This window comes from Gekko japonicus, unplaced genomic scaffold, assembly GCF_001447785.1.
Source record: "Gekko japonicus isolate JY-2015 unplaced genomic scaffold, Gekko_japonicus_V1.1 scaffold292, whole genome shotgun sequence".
In the NCBI taxonomy this organism is placed as follows: Eukaryota; Metazoa; Chordata; class Lepidosauria; order Squamata; family Gekkonidae; genus Gekko; species Gekko japonicus.
This window is the reverse complement of record NW_015173131.1, coordinates 177,622-191,326: the sequence shown is the minus strand read 5'-3', so window position 1 is coordinate 191,326 and position 13,705 is coordinate 177,622. Positions and strand designations below refer to the sequence as shown.

The 13,705-nt window shown below is 48.8% G+C and overlaps 1 protein-coding gene across 1 annotated transcript in view; it reads right to left on the bottom strand.

Moving 5' to 3' along the window:
- LOC107119587 (laminin subunit beta-1-like) overlaps nucleotides 1-13,705 on the bottom strand; it is a 103,655-nt gene that overhangs the window by 4,367 nt on the left and 85,583 nt on the right. Inside the window, exons 26-35 of the mRNA XM_015422106.1 lie at nucleotides 13,479-13,693; nucleotides 13,219-13,315; nucleotides 11,565-11,943; nucleotides 8,162-8,346; nucleotides 7,806-8,047; nucleotides 7,034-7,237; nucleotides 5,861-6,005; nucleotides 5,385-5,592; nucleotides 3,860-4,001; nucleotides 1,236-1,412 (exon numbers count right to left, since the gene is read on the bottom strand). Of these exons, the coding sequence (XP_015277592.1) occupies nucleotides 1,236-1,412; nucleotides 3,860-4,001; nucleotides 5,385-5,592; nucleotides 5,861-6,005; nucleotides 7,034-7,237; nucleotides 7,806-8,047; nucleotides 8,162-8,346; nucleotides 11,565-11,943; nucleotides 13,219-13,315; nucleotides 13,479-13,693 (1,994 nt within the window). The remainder of the gene's footprint in view (nucleotides 1-1,235; nucleotides 1,413-3,859; nucleotides 4,002-5,384; nucleotides 5,593-5,860; nucleotides 6,006-7,033; nucleotides 7,238-7,805; nucleotides 8,048-8,161; nucleotides 8,347-11,564; nucleotides 11,944-13,218; nucleotides 13,316-13,478; nucleotides 13,694-13,705) is intronic.

The following is a 13,705-nucleotide window of genomic DNA, read 5'->3' as shown; positions in this document are numbered from 1 at the left end:
TTGGTTTTCCTACTTACCGTGGGTCCTTGTTTGGTTTTGTGTTTTGCCAATGCAGTGCAGCAGAAATGGGAGCTTCCATATAGTGGGTTTCCATCCATATTCCCTCTCCTGGCTCCCCACTCCACCACCACCCCACTGGAGAGCAAGGGTTTTTTGTTTCTCTTAAATCAGCAATTGACATGGACAGATTGCTACAGTATGATGCTCTGGAGATTTGTCAATGGCTAACTTTTTTAAAAAAGGAGCTGCGGTGGCTCAAGTGGTTAAGATGCTGAACTGCAGGCTGTGGAAGGTCAGTATTGGCAGTTCAAGACCCGAGTTGCCGCATGACGGAGTGAGCTCCCGTCTCTAGTTCCAGCTCCTGCCAACCTAGCAGTTCGAAAGCAAGAAATTGCAAGTAGATAAACAGGTACCACTTCGGTGGGACGGTAACAGCGTTCCGCGCGCCTTGGTGTCTAGTCATGCCGGCCACATGACCACGGAAACGTCTTTGGACAGCGCTGGCTCTTTGGCTTTGAAATGGAGATGAGCACCGCAAACCTAGAGTCGGACTCGACTGGCTTTCGAGGAAGGGAACCTTTACCTTTACCTAATTTCTTTTAAAAGCCCTGATAAAGTCTCAAAGTGGTTGCGGAGGTGGGGAGGAAGGCAACTGCAGGGGGCTTGGCCTTGGGAAATGGTGCCAGCATGAGCAGGGCCAAGACTTTGCTGTCCAGACAACAGCCACCATGGCTTTGCTCCGATCATTTGAAAAAAGGATTGCAGAAAGGCTGGAAGTTGTACGAAAGCACCATGATGTTGTGTGGAAATGGGACAAGAAAAACATTTTCCATTGGTCCCATAGAGCTAGACCAAACCCCAGTGTGGGAGCAAGCTGCATGTCCAGTATAAATGATATAGCATTATTTAGTCTGAGCCAAGAGTTTGTTTCTTAGGATATACACAGCATGGGTGCGGAGGGTCGCCACACTTTATGGCAGGAGATGGAGCAAGCTGCAGATGACGTTATCTAACAAAACGTCTCATTGCATCCTGGAAAACTGACAGATTTATTGTGGCATAAACTTGTGAAGACACATGAAGAGAAGCTGATGGGATCCTTGGCAGGAACATGCAGGTGTGGAGAAATCTGGCATTTGTTCCACAGCAAAGAGATGGGCAGTGGTGCAGTGGGTGAACAGACACAGTTCCTGTTGGCAGTGAGGGTGACCTGCGTGACAGACAGGGGCTCTTACCTTGGACAGCCTGCCTGCAACAGCAGTAGCACGCTCAGCTTTTCCTTTTGCCTGCTGGGCCAGCTGCTGATTGTTCTGGGATTTCTCTTGTAAGGTAGCCACATCCTGTGCCAGATTTCCTAGGCGGCTTTCCAGTTGTGACCCCTTGTTGACCACTGCCTGGAGCCTGTCCTCAGCCTGAAAGAAAAGACAACAGTCAACCTCCTTGGGCATCGTTCACCTGTCACTTTCCAGCTTAGGTAGCATCAGGAATGCAGGAAAGAAACTGGGGTATATTCCACACCCAGGTTTCACATACTGAAGAAACTCTATTGGTTGACTGGAATTTGGTATTGGAACTGCATGTTTCAAAAGCTTTACAAAAGTTTTGCTGAACTATCATCCACCTCATGTACCAGAATATTCGTAAGCCAGGTTTGTATAAATATGGGCATCAGTTATGACAATACTTTGACATATCCGAAATAGGCCTTTTCTGGGGTGGCACCTTGATTATGAAATGCCTTCACAGCAGTTCAACGGGTGCCTTTTAGCTGCTAGATAAAATCTTTGTTATAAGCTCAGCCATTTTATTGAGAGATTTTTTCTTCTTTTTAATGTGCCTTTTTATGTTATGCTTTACATTTTTTTAATTTCCTGACTTTAATTGAGGGTTTCAGGGCTATTTTTGGGCAGGAACGCACAGGAACGGAGTTCCGGCTGGCTCCCAAGTTGCCCACTCCCAGCAGGAACTCATTAGCATAATAGGCCACACCCAACAGCAGGAACTCATTAGGATTGGCTACATTAGGGGTGTGTGGCCTAACATGCAAAGGAGTTCCTACTACAAAAAAGCACTGGGTTTTGACAACAAACAAGGTAAACAGAATAACAAGCAAAAGGTGGGTGTGGCTGGATAACCACCCTTCTGGTAACATGTGGGTGCGGCCTAATGTGCTAATGAGCTGTGCTGTCAAGGGTGTGGCCCAATATGCTAATGAGTTCCTGCTGTTGGGTGTGACCTATTATGGTAATGAGTTCCTGCTGGGCTTTTTCTACAAAAAGAGCCCTGGTTATACTTCTTATCTGGTGTTCTTACAGTGTAAATCTAAGCAGAGTTAACCCTTCTGAGCCTGTGGACTCAGAAGGATGTAATCCTGTTTGGATTGCATTGTATATCTCCCATATTTCACCTGCTGGTATTTTTTTTATGCTTTAATTCGTAATAGTTCATAAGATTTGATGTTGTGTATTGTTTTATGTTGTATCCTGCCTCTTTTTTATAGTGGAGAGTGGGACTTACAAACGGCTTATTTAACTGAATAAATAAATGTTCTATACATTCATGATGATATGCCCTGGGGCTGAGATTGTTTCAGTATGACATTATTTGGTCTAATATGACTTAATGAAAAGCTGTTTGCTCATAGATGTTGTTAAAAGATATTAACTGAAGTATGTGAAGGGCGCTTTGACTCTTAAAAGCTCATACCCTGAAACGCTTGCTGGTCTCTAAGGTGCTGCTGGACTCTAACTGTTGCTCAGAATTGTTACTCTTTCAAGATGCTTCCGCAGTTCTGCACAGAATATTTGCTATACAAATACTTTTATCATTTGCTATAGTGAACTGAAATTTGCCTTCCCCCCCACCTCTAACACTGCAGACCTTTGCACCCTGCGTTACAAGAGCAAACTGCCGCACTTCAAGGCTGAAATATTATGGTGAATTTAAGCATTTCTATTAGGGCTGCAATTACATTAATCAGCTGAAAATATTTTTAATTGATTACAGAAGTGCTCTGGATTAATCAGGTAGCAGATTGTTTTTAATTAATGATCTGTAAGTGCAAGTACTTACGAATCCATGGGTGGGAGGGTCCTTTATTAGCAGAAGCAGTCCTCCTCCATTCTCACACAGGAGGGGATGGTTATTCTAAGATGGGGGCCTGCTGTGATGCATCCGGCCATGATCTGTTCCCCCCCCTTTACAACTGCTGTTTTATTCATATGCAAAAATATGCAGATTTTAATAGATTAATCTATCAGCCCATAAGATTTCTATAACGAAGCGCCAGCTCTGATTTTTATCCACCCCACTCACAAGTTCTGAAGGCTGACTTTTGCAAAATACATATTGCAGCGAGGAAGCAGGGATGCTCCTGTAAGCTCTGCCCTCAAATCCAGGTCTGAACTAGCAACTCAGGTCCTGCGAAATCACTTTGGCTTCTAATACTGATAACAGAGGATTGGAGCAGGGTTGCCAGGGGGTGCTTGAGGGACGAGAAAGGTCCCAAATTCAGTTCTGTGCATTTGTACCGTTTACAAAAGGCTTGGATGCAACCTGGTATGTTCAGTGAAGCAATCAATGCTTTGTAGTATTTCAGTGGAAACTGGTTAGACAAGATGCAAGAAAGCTTGCAAGGGTACAACTGGAGAGTGGTAGATCATCTCTACTGTGATTAATTCATTTCTCAAAGAAGTAGAGACAGTATGTTACATTTAGCATATCTGGTATGGGGTGAACAATGACAGTCCAGGGCCAGAACACACTCTGAGGCTACCCACTGAAAGGGCACAGCAAAGTATGACAGGAGGTCCCCTCCTAAATCCCTTGCTGGCTGCACGCTGGTTCCTCTTCACCTTACCTGTGCCACTCTCCTCTCCACATTTCGGATAACTTCCCGGGTGCTGCTCATTGCTCGCTCGGCTGCCCTCACTTTGTGCCTTGCATCGTTCAGTGCCGCACGTGTATCTGTGATTGTGGCCTGTATGCCCTGTGCACGTTCCCTGGGCAAAAGAGAGCAAACAAGACAGAAGATGTAGCGTGTTCAAGGCTAACAAAAGTTACTTTTTCATAGGTGCTTGTGGCCAAAGCCCACGTCATCAGGTGTGATTAGACAGAGAGACAGAGAGACCTGGGCCAAGTGTGCAAAATTTGCAGATGCAGTGTCACCTGTTTCTCATCCCAAAACCCGAGGGGAGGCCTAGCAAACCCTCACCAATCATTGAATGATGACTTCCAGCATGGAGTGCATTGAGTTTTCTCTCATCCTGACTATAAAAAAGCAAGTTTCTAGTCTTCACGGAAGTAAAGAAGCATGCCACTTCCCACATACTGTGGTTGACTCAGGAAGGGCTTCTACCAGCCACAAGAGATTTTCAGCTGCAACTATTGGCCTTCACCTGCATCTACTCCTATGGTCTTCATCAAACCTCTTTCTATGAGCTCCTTTCCATTTCCCATTCTACTATCTTAGCCCCTGGCCCTTGGGCTAATGGGCTAATCACTGTGAATCAAAGTGCTACTATGACACTAGTTCTGATTTAGCACTGGAAGGTTGAAAACAGTGCAAATGCAACGTAGAAAGAGACTCTTTCAGTGCAGTAGAAAAGCCTGTTTGTGTGGACAGGCACGGGTTGGGCTCTGGCTCTGACCAACTGCAGCGCAAGGGCCGGCAGTAGGCTGGGTGTGGGTCTCCCACTCTGTGTTGGATGGCGTGCAACAGATGAGACGGCACCCTGAAGGTGCGTAACTGGTGTTTCCACATTTAAACAGAACCCCAAGCAGAGCAAACCCCAATTAAAGTAACAGGGGGCTGCCCATATAAACAACTAGCCTTTGACTCCATGGACTGAACCTGGAGTTCTCTTATTTAGTGGTTTGGATCCAGTGCCAGGGATTGCAGGTCTTCTTAGCTTTTCCCTTCCTGTAGCAGTCCTTTTCAACCCCAGGAATGTTTATTCCCAGGACTGCAGGACCTATGTGGAGGCCAACTGACTGCAGTGGGAGGGGGATGGAGTGAAATTACTCCTTCCTCTTTTGTCGGTACAGCTCTGTTCATGGAAGGGGCACGAGGGAAGCACTTTCACCCACTTTCCTCTTCCACTGCAGTTCCCCCACCTCCAACCCATGGGGCTATTACTCCACCTGGGTTCCTCAACCCCAGACATACATTTTCCAAGGTTGAGAAAACACTGCTGGTGGGAGTGGAAAGCTGGGAAGATCCGCAAGCATCAACACTTTCCACTGGGTCCAACCCAATGTTACTCTATCAGGACTTGAATGAATTAGGGTAGTGTAACGTGTGTCATTCTGAAATTTTGTTAGCATAAACCATTTTTTTAAAAACCACACACGAAAGTGTCCTTTTTCCTCCGGGAGAGACTCACTTGGCCTGTTCTGCTTTTGCCAGCAGATCCCTGGCCCGCGCCAGATCTTTCACGGTGCTGTTCAAGATAACGTCCACCCCGTCTAGCTGGCTGATGGTGTTTCGGATCTCCTGGAGCAGGCTGCCAATCTCACTGGGGCTGATGGGCAGGGAGATGTTCAGGACCTGCTGGGCCACGAGCTCAATGCTTTCCGGATCAGCACCTTCCTCTGGGGGAGACAAGAACACTGCCTTGCTGCTGGGCACAGCTCTGTACCCCACGACTGCCCTCTCCTGCGAGTCCACTCATTGCCAAAAATAAAATGTCTAAACATCAACACTGCAGATCATTCCACACCAGATTCTCCCCATGTATGATCCACACCCCTGTGCCTCCCCATGTATAGGATTTAAATGTGATCAGGGCAGCCTCTGAATACACTCCACCCTCCCTGTGTCGCAGTTTCTTTCTGTTCAAAGCAAGCAATGCCCTGATACCTGCTAAGAAGTCCTTTATCCTCTGGATGAATTCCCTCAGCCTAGCTGTCGAGTTCTCCGTGCGGCTCCGGGCCACCTGAGCACGGTCCAGAGTCTCCTGGGCGCGGTTCCTGGTATCTCGTGCCAAGTTCTGGATTTCTTGCACCTAGAAGTGAAGCCACTGTTTAGTACCCCTGGCTGGCATGAAATCTGAGACCTGGGGGCAAGGTTGTAAAGGGGGGGGGGGAGTCATCCCACGTAACCAAGAAACATTCTTCAGAGCTGCACTGTCCTTAGGTGAAACCTCATATTGAAATAAACACTGTAACTCTTTAAGGTGCCAGTGGGCTTTTATTTTATTTTACTATGACAGACTAACATGGCTGCCCCCTTTACAACTGAGGTGGCGGAAGCCATGCAGGAAAAATTCTTTTCACCAGAGCTGGGTCTCTCCTGCATTTGGACTGCAACTGACTAGCACAGGTATATCTAATAGGTAAGCTAGGAAATAACTTTTATGGACTTCCTTGCAAGGAAGTCCCAACCTCTTTCACCGACAAAGTCTAAGTACAGATAACTGCAGTCATATGCAGGGCTATTTTTGGGCAGGAACGCACAGGAATGGAGTTCCGGCTGGCTCCCGAGTTGGCCATGCCCAGCAGGAACTCATTAGCATAATAGGCCACACCCAACAGCAGGAAATCATTAGGATTGGCTACATTAGGGGTGTGTGGCCTAACATGCAAAGGAGTTCCTGCTACAAAAAAGCCCTGGGTTTTGACAACAAACAAGGTAAACAGAATAACAAGCAAAAGGTGGGTGTGGCTGGATAACCACCCTTCTGGTAACATGGGGGTGCAGCCTAATATGCTAATGAGCTGTGCTGTCAGGGGGGTGGCCCAATATGTTAATTAGTTCCTGCTGTTGGGTGTGGCCTATTATGCTAATGAGTTCCTGCTGGGCTTTTTCTACAAAAAGAGCCCTGGATGTATTTGGCCACTGTCGCCTTGGGTCTTTTCTTCAGTAGACTTGAAAGCCATGTGGGGCAGAGATGTGCCTTTTGGCTTGCTGTTCCAGAAGGAGCCATATACATCAACAGCATTACACATAAGAATACTAACTGCAATACCACTACTACTAATGATTGTATCACTGGGCAATCCTCCAATACATACTCCTGCAGTGATGCAGTACCTTGCTAGCAATGGTGCCAAGTTGCCTGGTGGTGGCCTCCAGCCGGCGGGAGATGTTCTGGGCCGTATCCAGAGCTTTCATGGACACAGGCAGCGCTCCAGTGCAGCCAGGGCCTCCACAGTGCCGCTGGCCTGAGTTGTCCTTGCAGTTGGCCCCTCCACAGGGGGCTTGCTCACAGTCCTCTTCTCCAGAACCGCCACATATCTGGAGCAAGACAGCAGTCCAAGATCAGTCCAGGGAAACAGGCCCCTGGTGGGACCCAATGCTACCACGTAAGCAGACAGAATAGGAAAAGGAAGGACCAGCACTCGGGTCAGGAGGCAAGGAGGAAGAAGAAGGAGGAGGAGGAGGAGAAGAAAAGAAGAGATTGGATTTATACCCTGCCCTTCACTTGGAGTCTCAGAGCGGCTTACAATCACCTTCCTTTCCTCTCCCCACAGCAGACACCCTGTGAGGTAGGTGGGGCTGAGAGAGCTCTGTGAGAACTGCTCCTGAGAGAACAGCTCTGAGAGAACTGTGACTGACCCAAGGCCACCCAGCTGGCTGCATGCAGAGGAGTGGGGAATCAAACCCGGTTCTCCAGATTAGAGTCCACTGCTCTTAACCACAACACCAAACGGACGGCCAACATGCTTGTGCCCAATAAGCTCCGTTTCCTTGCCCTCCCACTGCTCTTAACCACAACACCAAACGGATGGCCACCATGCTCGTGCCCAATAAGCTCCCTTAGTTTCCTTACCCTTCCCTCGCCCATCCCTGCCACAGAACCTACCTTCTGGTTGACCCTGCGGAGGTGGAGGCCGCTGACCTTTTTCTTGAGGTCACGAAGTGATTTTCGTTGAGCTGCCGCACTCCTTCGAAAGGTGTCTCCCCTACGCTTTAGCAGCTCGACGGTGGACTCGTGTGTGCGTTTGGCTTGGCCCACGGGGCTCTGCGGCCCTTGGACGGAGGCCTCTGCTTGCTGCTGTGCCTGCTCCGACATCTGGAAGTACCCCACGATGCTATGGAAAGACTCTGCCAAGCACAGGGAAACCAAGCAAGTTGTAGGGAGGGGAAGCAGAGTCCCTACCCGTAGCTTGTGTGGATGCTCCTCTGGCATGGACAGTGCCCCCCCCCCATCTTTCTTACCATTAAAGTTGGCGCCTGCTATGCTCCCCAGCTGGTTGCGGAGGTGGCTGACCGTGCGGTTCAGTGTGCCTAGCTCACGGTTCAGCGCGTTCAGGCGGCTCCTCTGTCCTGCAGCATCCTGCTCAGTGCCATCCAGGTGCGAATCAGTGGTCTGCAGCTGTTGCCATACCTCATCCATGTCAGCCCTGGTGAGAGATCAGAGCATAGAAGCTTGGGAACCTATCCCACTCCAGCGGGAAGCCCACAGGACAAAGCACCGTCTCTCAGGCCTAATTAGCCGCACAGAGTTGTCATGAAGACCGAACAGGAGACAAGGGCCCATTCTGCACCTCGCATTTGCTCTGCTGTTCTACCAAACCCACGTTGGAACAGAAACTCCCCTCTGCATTGCATGCCACTTGCACTTTGATTGATTGTCGGATATTATGGCAGTGTCCAGACTGCATGCCGCTTTCACTTCCTTTGATCTTTCAGTTTTATGGTACTGTCTGCATAGAATGATGGCCGTTCTATGGCCCTTCAGGGGTGACTCTGCACTCAGTACGGCATTGGCCCGGGATATTTGACTCTGGTTTTGAGCCTCATCTTTCTTCTGTTCCAGTGTGGGTTTGTTAAAACAACGAAGCGAATGCTAGATGCAGAATGGGCCAAGGAACATGGGTTCCTGGGAGCAGGGGTCATTTTCTGCAGGAACACACAGGAGCGGAGCTCCGGCAGTAAAGAGACCAAGGGGTGGGCACATGCAACAAGCCCCACCCCTTGCTCCCAGCAGCTCCAGGTGAAGCAACCCGAGCTGCAGTGTTAGGAGAGTCTAATAACAAATAAATTATACACTGCAAAAACCTTTTAACAAACTAATGTGTTCTATTTATGGTCACCATTTAGTAAAGTGCATAGTGTGTCATTATTTCATCCTAGTCAGGTATAAATATTCATTACATTCAATAAGCAAAAACATTCAGTACATACAGATTGATAACTACCAGACAATTTTGCATCAGTGTTTTAAAAGTCAAGCCCCAATGGGAGTTTCTAGAATTATGAACCCACTTCTCCTTGCATGAAGTCTTCCAAAAAGGGGGACAGCTTTCTTAATAGTTGTATGGATGCTTTTTGCCAATTCTACAGCTTTGAGAATGACAGGAGAACTCCATCCATGAATGTTAGCTGCACAATGTGTGCAGATGTATATTCAATGAATATATGTACATCTGCATAGTCCAAAACCCACACACAAACAAGCAAAACATAAAAACAACAAAAATGGTATTTGCATCCAACATGAAAGCTAGGGCTGCCAAGTGGGGGAGGGGGGCGGGTAAACCCCCGCTTTGGAGGCCCGATTTCCGCCGCCGCGGAATCGGGCCCCGGGGGGAACCCCACCCCCCGCGTGCACGTCACTAGGAAGTGACGTTATGACGCCGGGCACGCTGGGGGCGGGGCCACAACCATCCAAGGGGAAACTCTATGTTTTCGCACCCGGGAGTCCCCCGCTCCGGAGGTGAGTACTACTTGGCAACCCTAATGAAAGCAAATATCGTGTTAACTTTCGGTTCCAGGCAGTAGACTGGCCCTTTAGCCGCCCTGAGCCTTCGGGGTAGGGTGTGATATAAATCCAAAGATTAAATAAATAAATAAATAACCTTTAGCTTACTGGGAAACTTCCTGGGGCGGGGATAGCTGCTCTGGAGAACCACTGGAGCCAGCTGGGCCAAGTGGCAGCATTTTTGGGTGGCACTCAGGCCGCAGCAATGACGGCGATATGCGCACTCCTGTTTCCATCATTGCCATGGCCTGAGCCTAAGAACCAAGAAGCCCCTGCCGGGACCACAAGGGCCACTTGGTTCAGCTTGGTCCAGGGCTGCTTTAACGTTTAACTCCAATTCCATGTTTTTGTTAATGTGGTTAGTTGGGGATGCCAACCTCCAGGTGCTGGCTGGCAATGCTCCCTCTAAGCTGTGGAGTCTTGTGAGCAAAAATTCTGCTTTGTGAGGTACTGGCATCAAAATTGTGAGCAAGCGATTTGACTACTACATTAATTAGTTCGCACTGGAGCCCTCCTTCCAGAGCGAAGGCAAAAATGTGTGAGACGGAGGATAAAAAACTGTGAGCTAGTTCACACTAACTCAGCTTAGAGGGAACACTGGACGGGTTGGAGACCTCCTGAGATTACAACTGATCTCCAGGCAACAGAACCCCTGGAGAAAATGGTCACTCTGGAAGGTGGACTCTGTGGTATTATACCCTATGAAAGTCCATCCCCTTCCAAAACCCCACCCTCAAAATCGCCGTGTATTTCCCAACCTGGAGCTGGCAATCCTAATTATCATTGCAAAATTGTACAGATAATGCCCAGCTTTCAATACATCTGGTTTTCAGCCTTCTTGGACTCTGTTGTGTCAGCTTCTTCCTGTCTCCTTTCTTCCATATTTTACCTGACAGGTACTTGTAAATTTATGGGCAGGCAGGCTCACAGTTCTCTAATTAGCAGCCAAATTAAATCCAGCCGCATACAATATATTTATAATATATTCAAGATCAAAATTCTCTGCCTTCAAAATCTCTCAGAAGAATGGTAAGAGGATTCACAGCAGCTTATAACCAGTAATGTGTCCATTACAAGCGGAATAATCTGCCAATAAGTCTGAAATTTAGGACACAGAAAATTGGCTCTTGGATAGGTACATCAGCAATAGCTTATGTGATTTATTTCCATTACAACTTTTATATCCTACACTGCCAACTCAACTTCTTGAAGTGGCTTTATAACATTTTTTAAAAATCTATAAAAGCGATAGCATATTTTCCAGCAGCATAAAATTTTGACATAAAAGCTAAATAAACAATAAAAGTTACATTAGCAAAAATTATGAGTGCAGGGGGAGAGAGAAAAGGGGTAGGTGGGAAATCCTATGCACACATTGATTTATTTACTTCATTGATACCCTGCATCTCTCTCCACTAGAGACCCAAAGCAGCTTACATTGTTCGTTTTATCTTCACAACAACCCTGAAACGCTGAGTGTGTGTGATGGGCCCAAGAATCAAATCCCACTGAAATCAGTGGGACCCCCCCCCCTCCTTACAGTCAACTTACAGCAACCCCTTAGGGTTTTCAAGGCACAAGATGCGCAGAGGTGGCCTGCCATCGCCTGGTGCTGTGTAGCAACCCTGATATTCCTTGGTGGTCTCCCTTCCAAATACTAACCACGGCCGACCCTGCTTAGCTTCCGTGATCTGATGAGGCTGGGCTAGCCTGGGCTACCCAGGTCATGGCCAGTGGGATGCATTTCTAAGTAAAATAAATAGGGCTGCAGATTTATAGCTTTTTGGGGTAGATATTTCCCCCGTTTCCACTGCCAGTCTCACCCACTCCTGACCACCGCATTCCATGTCTCCCTACCTGAACTGTGCCAGGAGAGTGCTGAGGTGGTTTAGCAGGGAGGTGCTTGGACTGCTCCCATCCCCAAGAAGCTCTTGCACCTGATCCAGGCTCCTCTCCAGTTTGCGCATACGGCTGTTGCTGGCCTCAGGTATGGGGCCACCTTCCTTCAGGGCTTGGACGGTGTCCTGCAACCGTTGCAGCTGTGCCCAGAGCTGCTCCAGCACCTGGTCCCACTGACCAAAGCAAGGGTGGCAGGCAGAGCAACGGGGGAAGTTCTGCCGGAAGCCCCTCTGGCACTGGTCGCAGCGCCGCCCCGTGAAGCCAGCCCGGCACAGGCAGTGTCCGCCGAGACGGTCGCACTGCAGGGTCTCGGATCCTGTTGGACTGCACTCACATGCTGTAGGGGGGCAAAGGCGGAGATCAGACCAAAGAGAAAATTTTATAATGGAAGTGTTCAGCTTGCTTGGGGCAGAGCCGGCGTCTTTCTAGAGCTGACCTATCTGGGGTTGACTGCTGCTGTGGAGAAGTGAAGAATATGAACACAAGTGATAAACTGAGGCACTGCCTGAACCTGAACCCATAGCGGGTCTAGAATCGGTGACTTAAGGGGGTGTCAGGCAGGGGGGCTCAACCGATGCATCACCACCCAAGTCTGGCCAAAGGAGGGAACTGCAGGAGGTTGAGCCTGATCAGCGAGCATCCTTATGCCAGTAAGTCAAAGCAGGTCGGGTTGTACTCCTGGAATCTTGTAAAGGTTTTCAATATCTAGCTTCCTTGTGGATCTGGAAAACCATAAGACAAGTATATGAGATGTTACAAAAGAAGGCAATGCCATTGGAATGTCATGCAAAGTAGGTGCCTGGACCTTCAGAATCCTAGACTGTGCCTACTCGAAAGATTTCTCTTTACTTGTAACTAGAACTTGGCATCAATTCTACCCCTGTACAGCCCAAAGTTCATTGGGGTCTTGATGCTTCTTACAAGCTCCTGCTCCGGATCACCCCAGTGATTATCTTGGCAGCACTGGGAGCAAACCTGCCCTCCGAAGCCTGTATGACAATGGCACTGCCCTGTGAACTGAGTGGAGTGGAAGGTGAGACTTAGGATGGGGACTTATAAAAGAAGTCTTCTTTGCATCAGCATAGGCACGTGACGTGTACCTCTTTGAAAAGGACTGTGCAGAGATGTGCTGGGACGTAACAGTTGTTCTGGGTGGGGGCAAGCAACACAGTTGATCATAACTCTACTTCTTGACCGAGGCATGCCCGTGAATGAATCGTTTTTTAAAAAACAGGCTAGCGGATCTTTCTTTGCTCCAGCCAGATCACAGACTCAGCTGAGTGGCCTGCCTTGTTCCAGGCAAATTATTTTATATGTTGACGAAGCCTCTCCTCCGGTCAAACCAGGGTAAACGTTGCCCCATTCTTCAGGACCGGGCAGAGGAACCACTGGCTTCCAAACTTAGCCTTTTACGATTGGTCTTTAACAGTGGAGCAAGATATGCGAAAGCACAGCAGTTGGGGATAACCGCCTGGGACAGGTGGAAGGCCATTTGCAAGAGAACAATCTCCGGCCCTCCTCCGATTTAGCAGGGATGTGGACTTTGGGCCAATGCTGACACGGCAGCCATGTGCATGGGAGACGTTGGCTTGTGCCGTGTGCTTATACTCACCCAGACACTCCTGCTCCAGATCACCCCAGTGATTATCTTGGCATTGGGAGCAAACCCGCCCTCCGAAGCCTGGACGACAATGGCACTGCCCTGTGAACTGAGCGGAGTGGAAGGTGAGACTTGGGGTGGGGACAGTGGCTCGGCCGACACACCAGTCTCAAGTATGCTAACTTATCTGGGGGCACGTGGCAAGACATCCGGGCACTGCCCAGACCCCTCGCTCCTCTTTACCTGACCCTTTTGGGTGGTTGGTCACTTACCAAGTTGCAGTCTGACCGTAACGAATGGGCGGGGTCACAGTTGCACGGCTGGCACCCCAGCTCACTGCCGAAGCCCCAGAAGTTGGTGGCACATTTATCACAGTTCTTGTCGACTACATTGGCACGGCAGGGGCAGCTGCCCGTCGTTCGGTCACAGTAGCAGATGCCCTCAGAGCAGTGTGCGGGGAGGGTTCCCTCCTCGTTACAGGTACAGCCTGGGGGGAAGA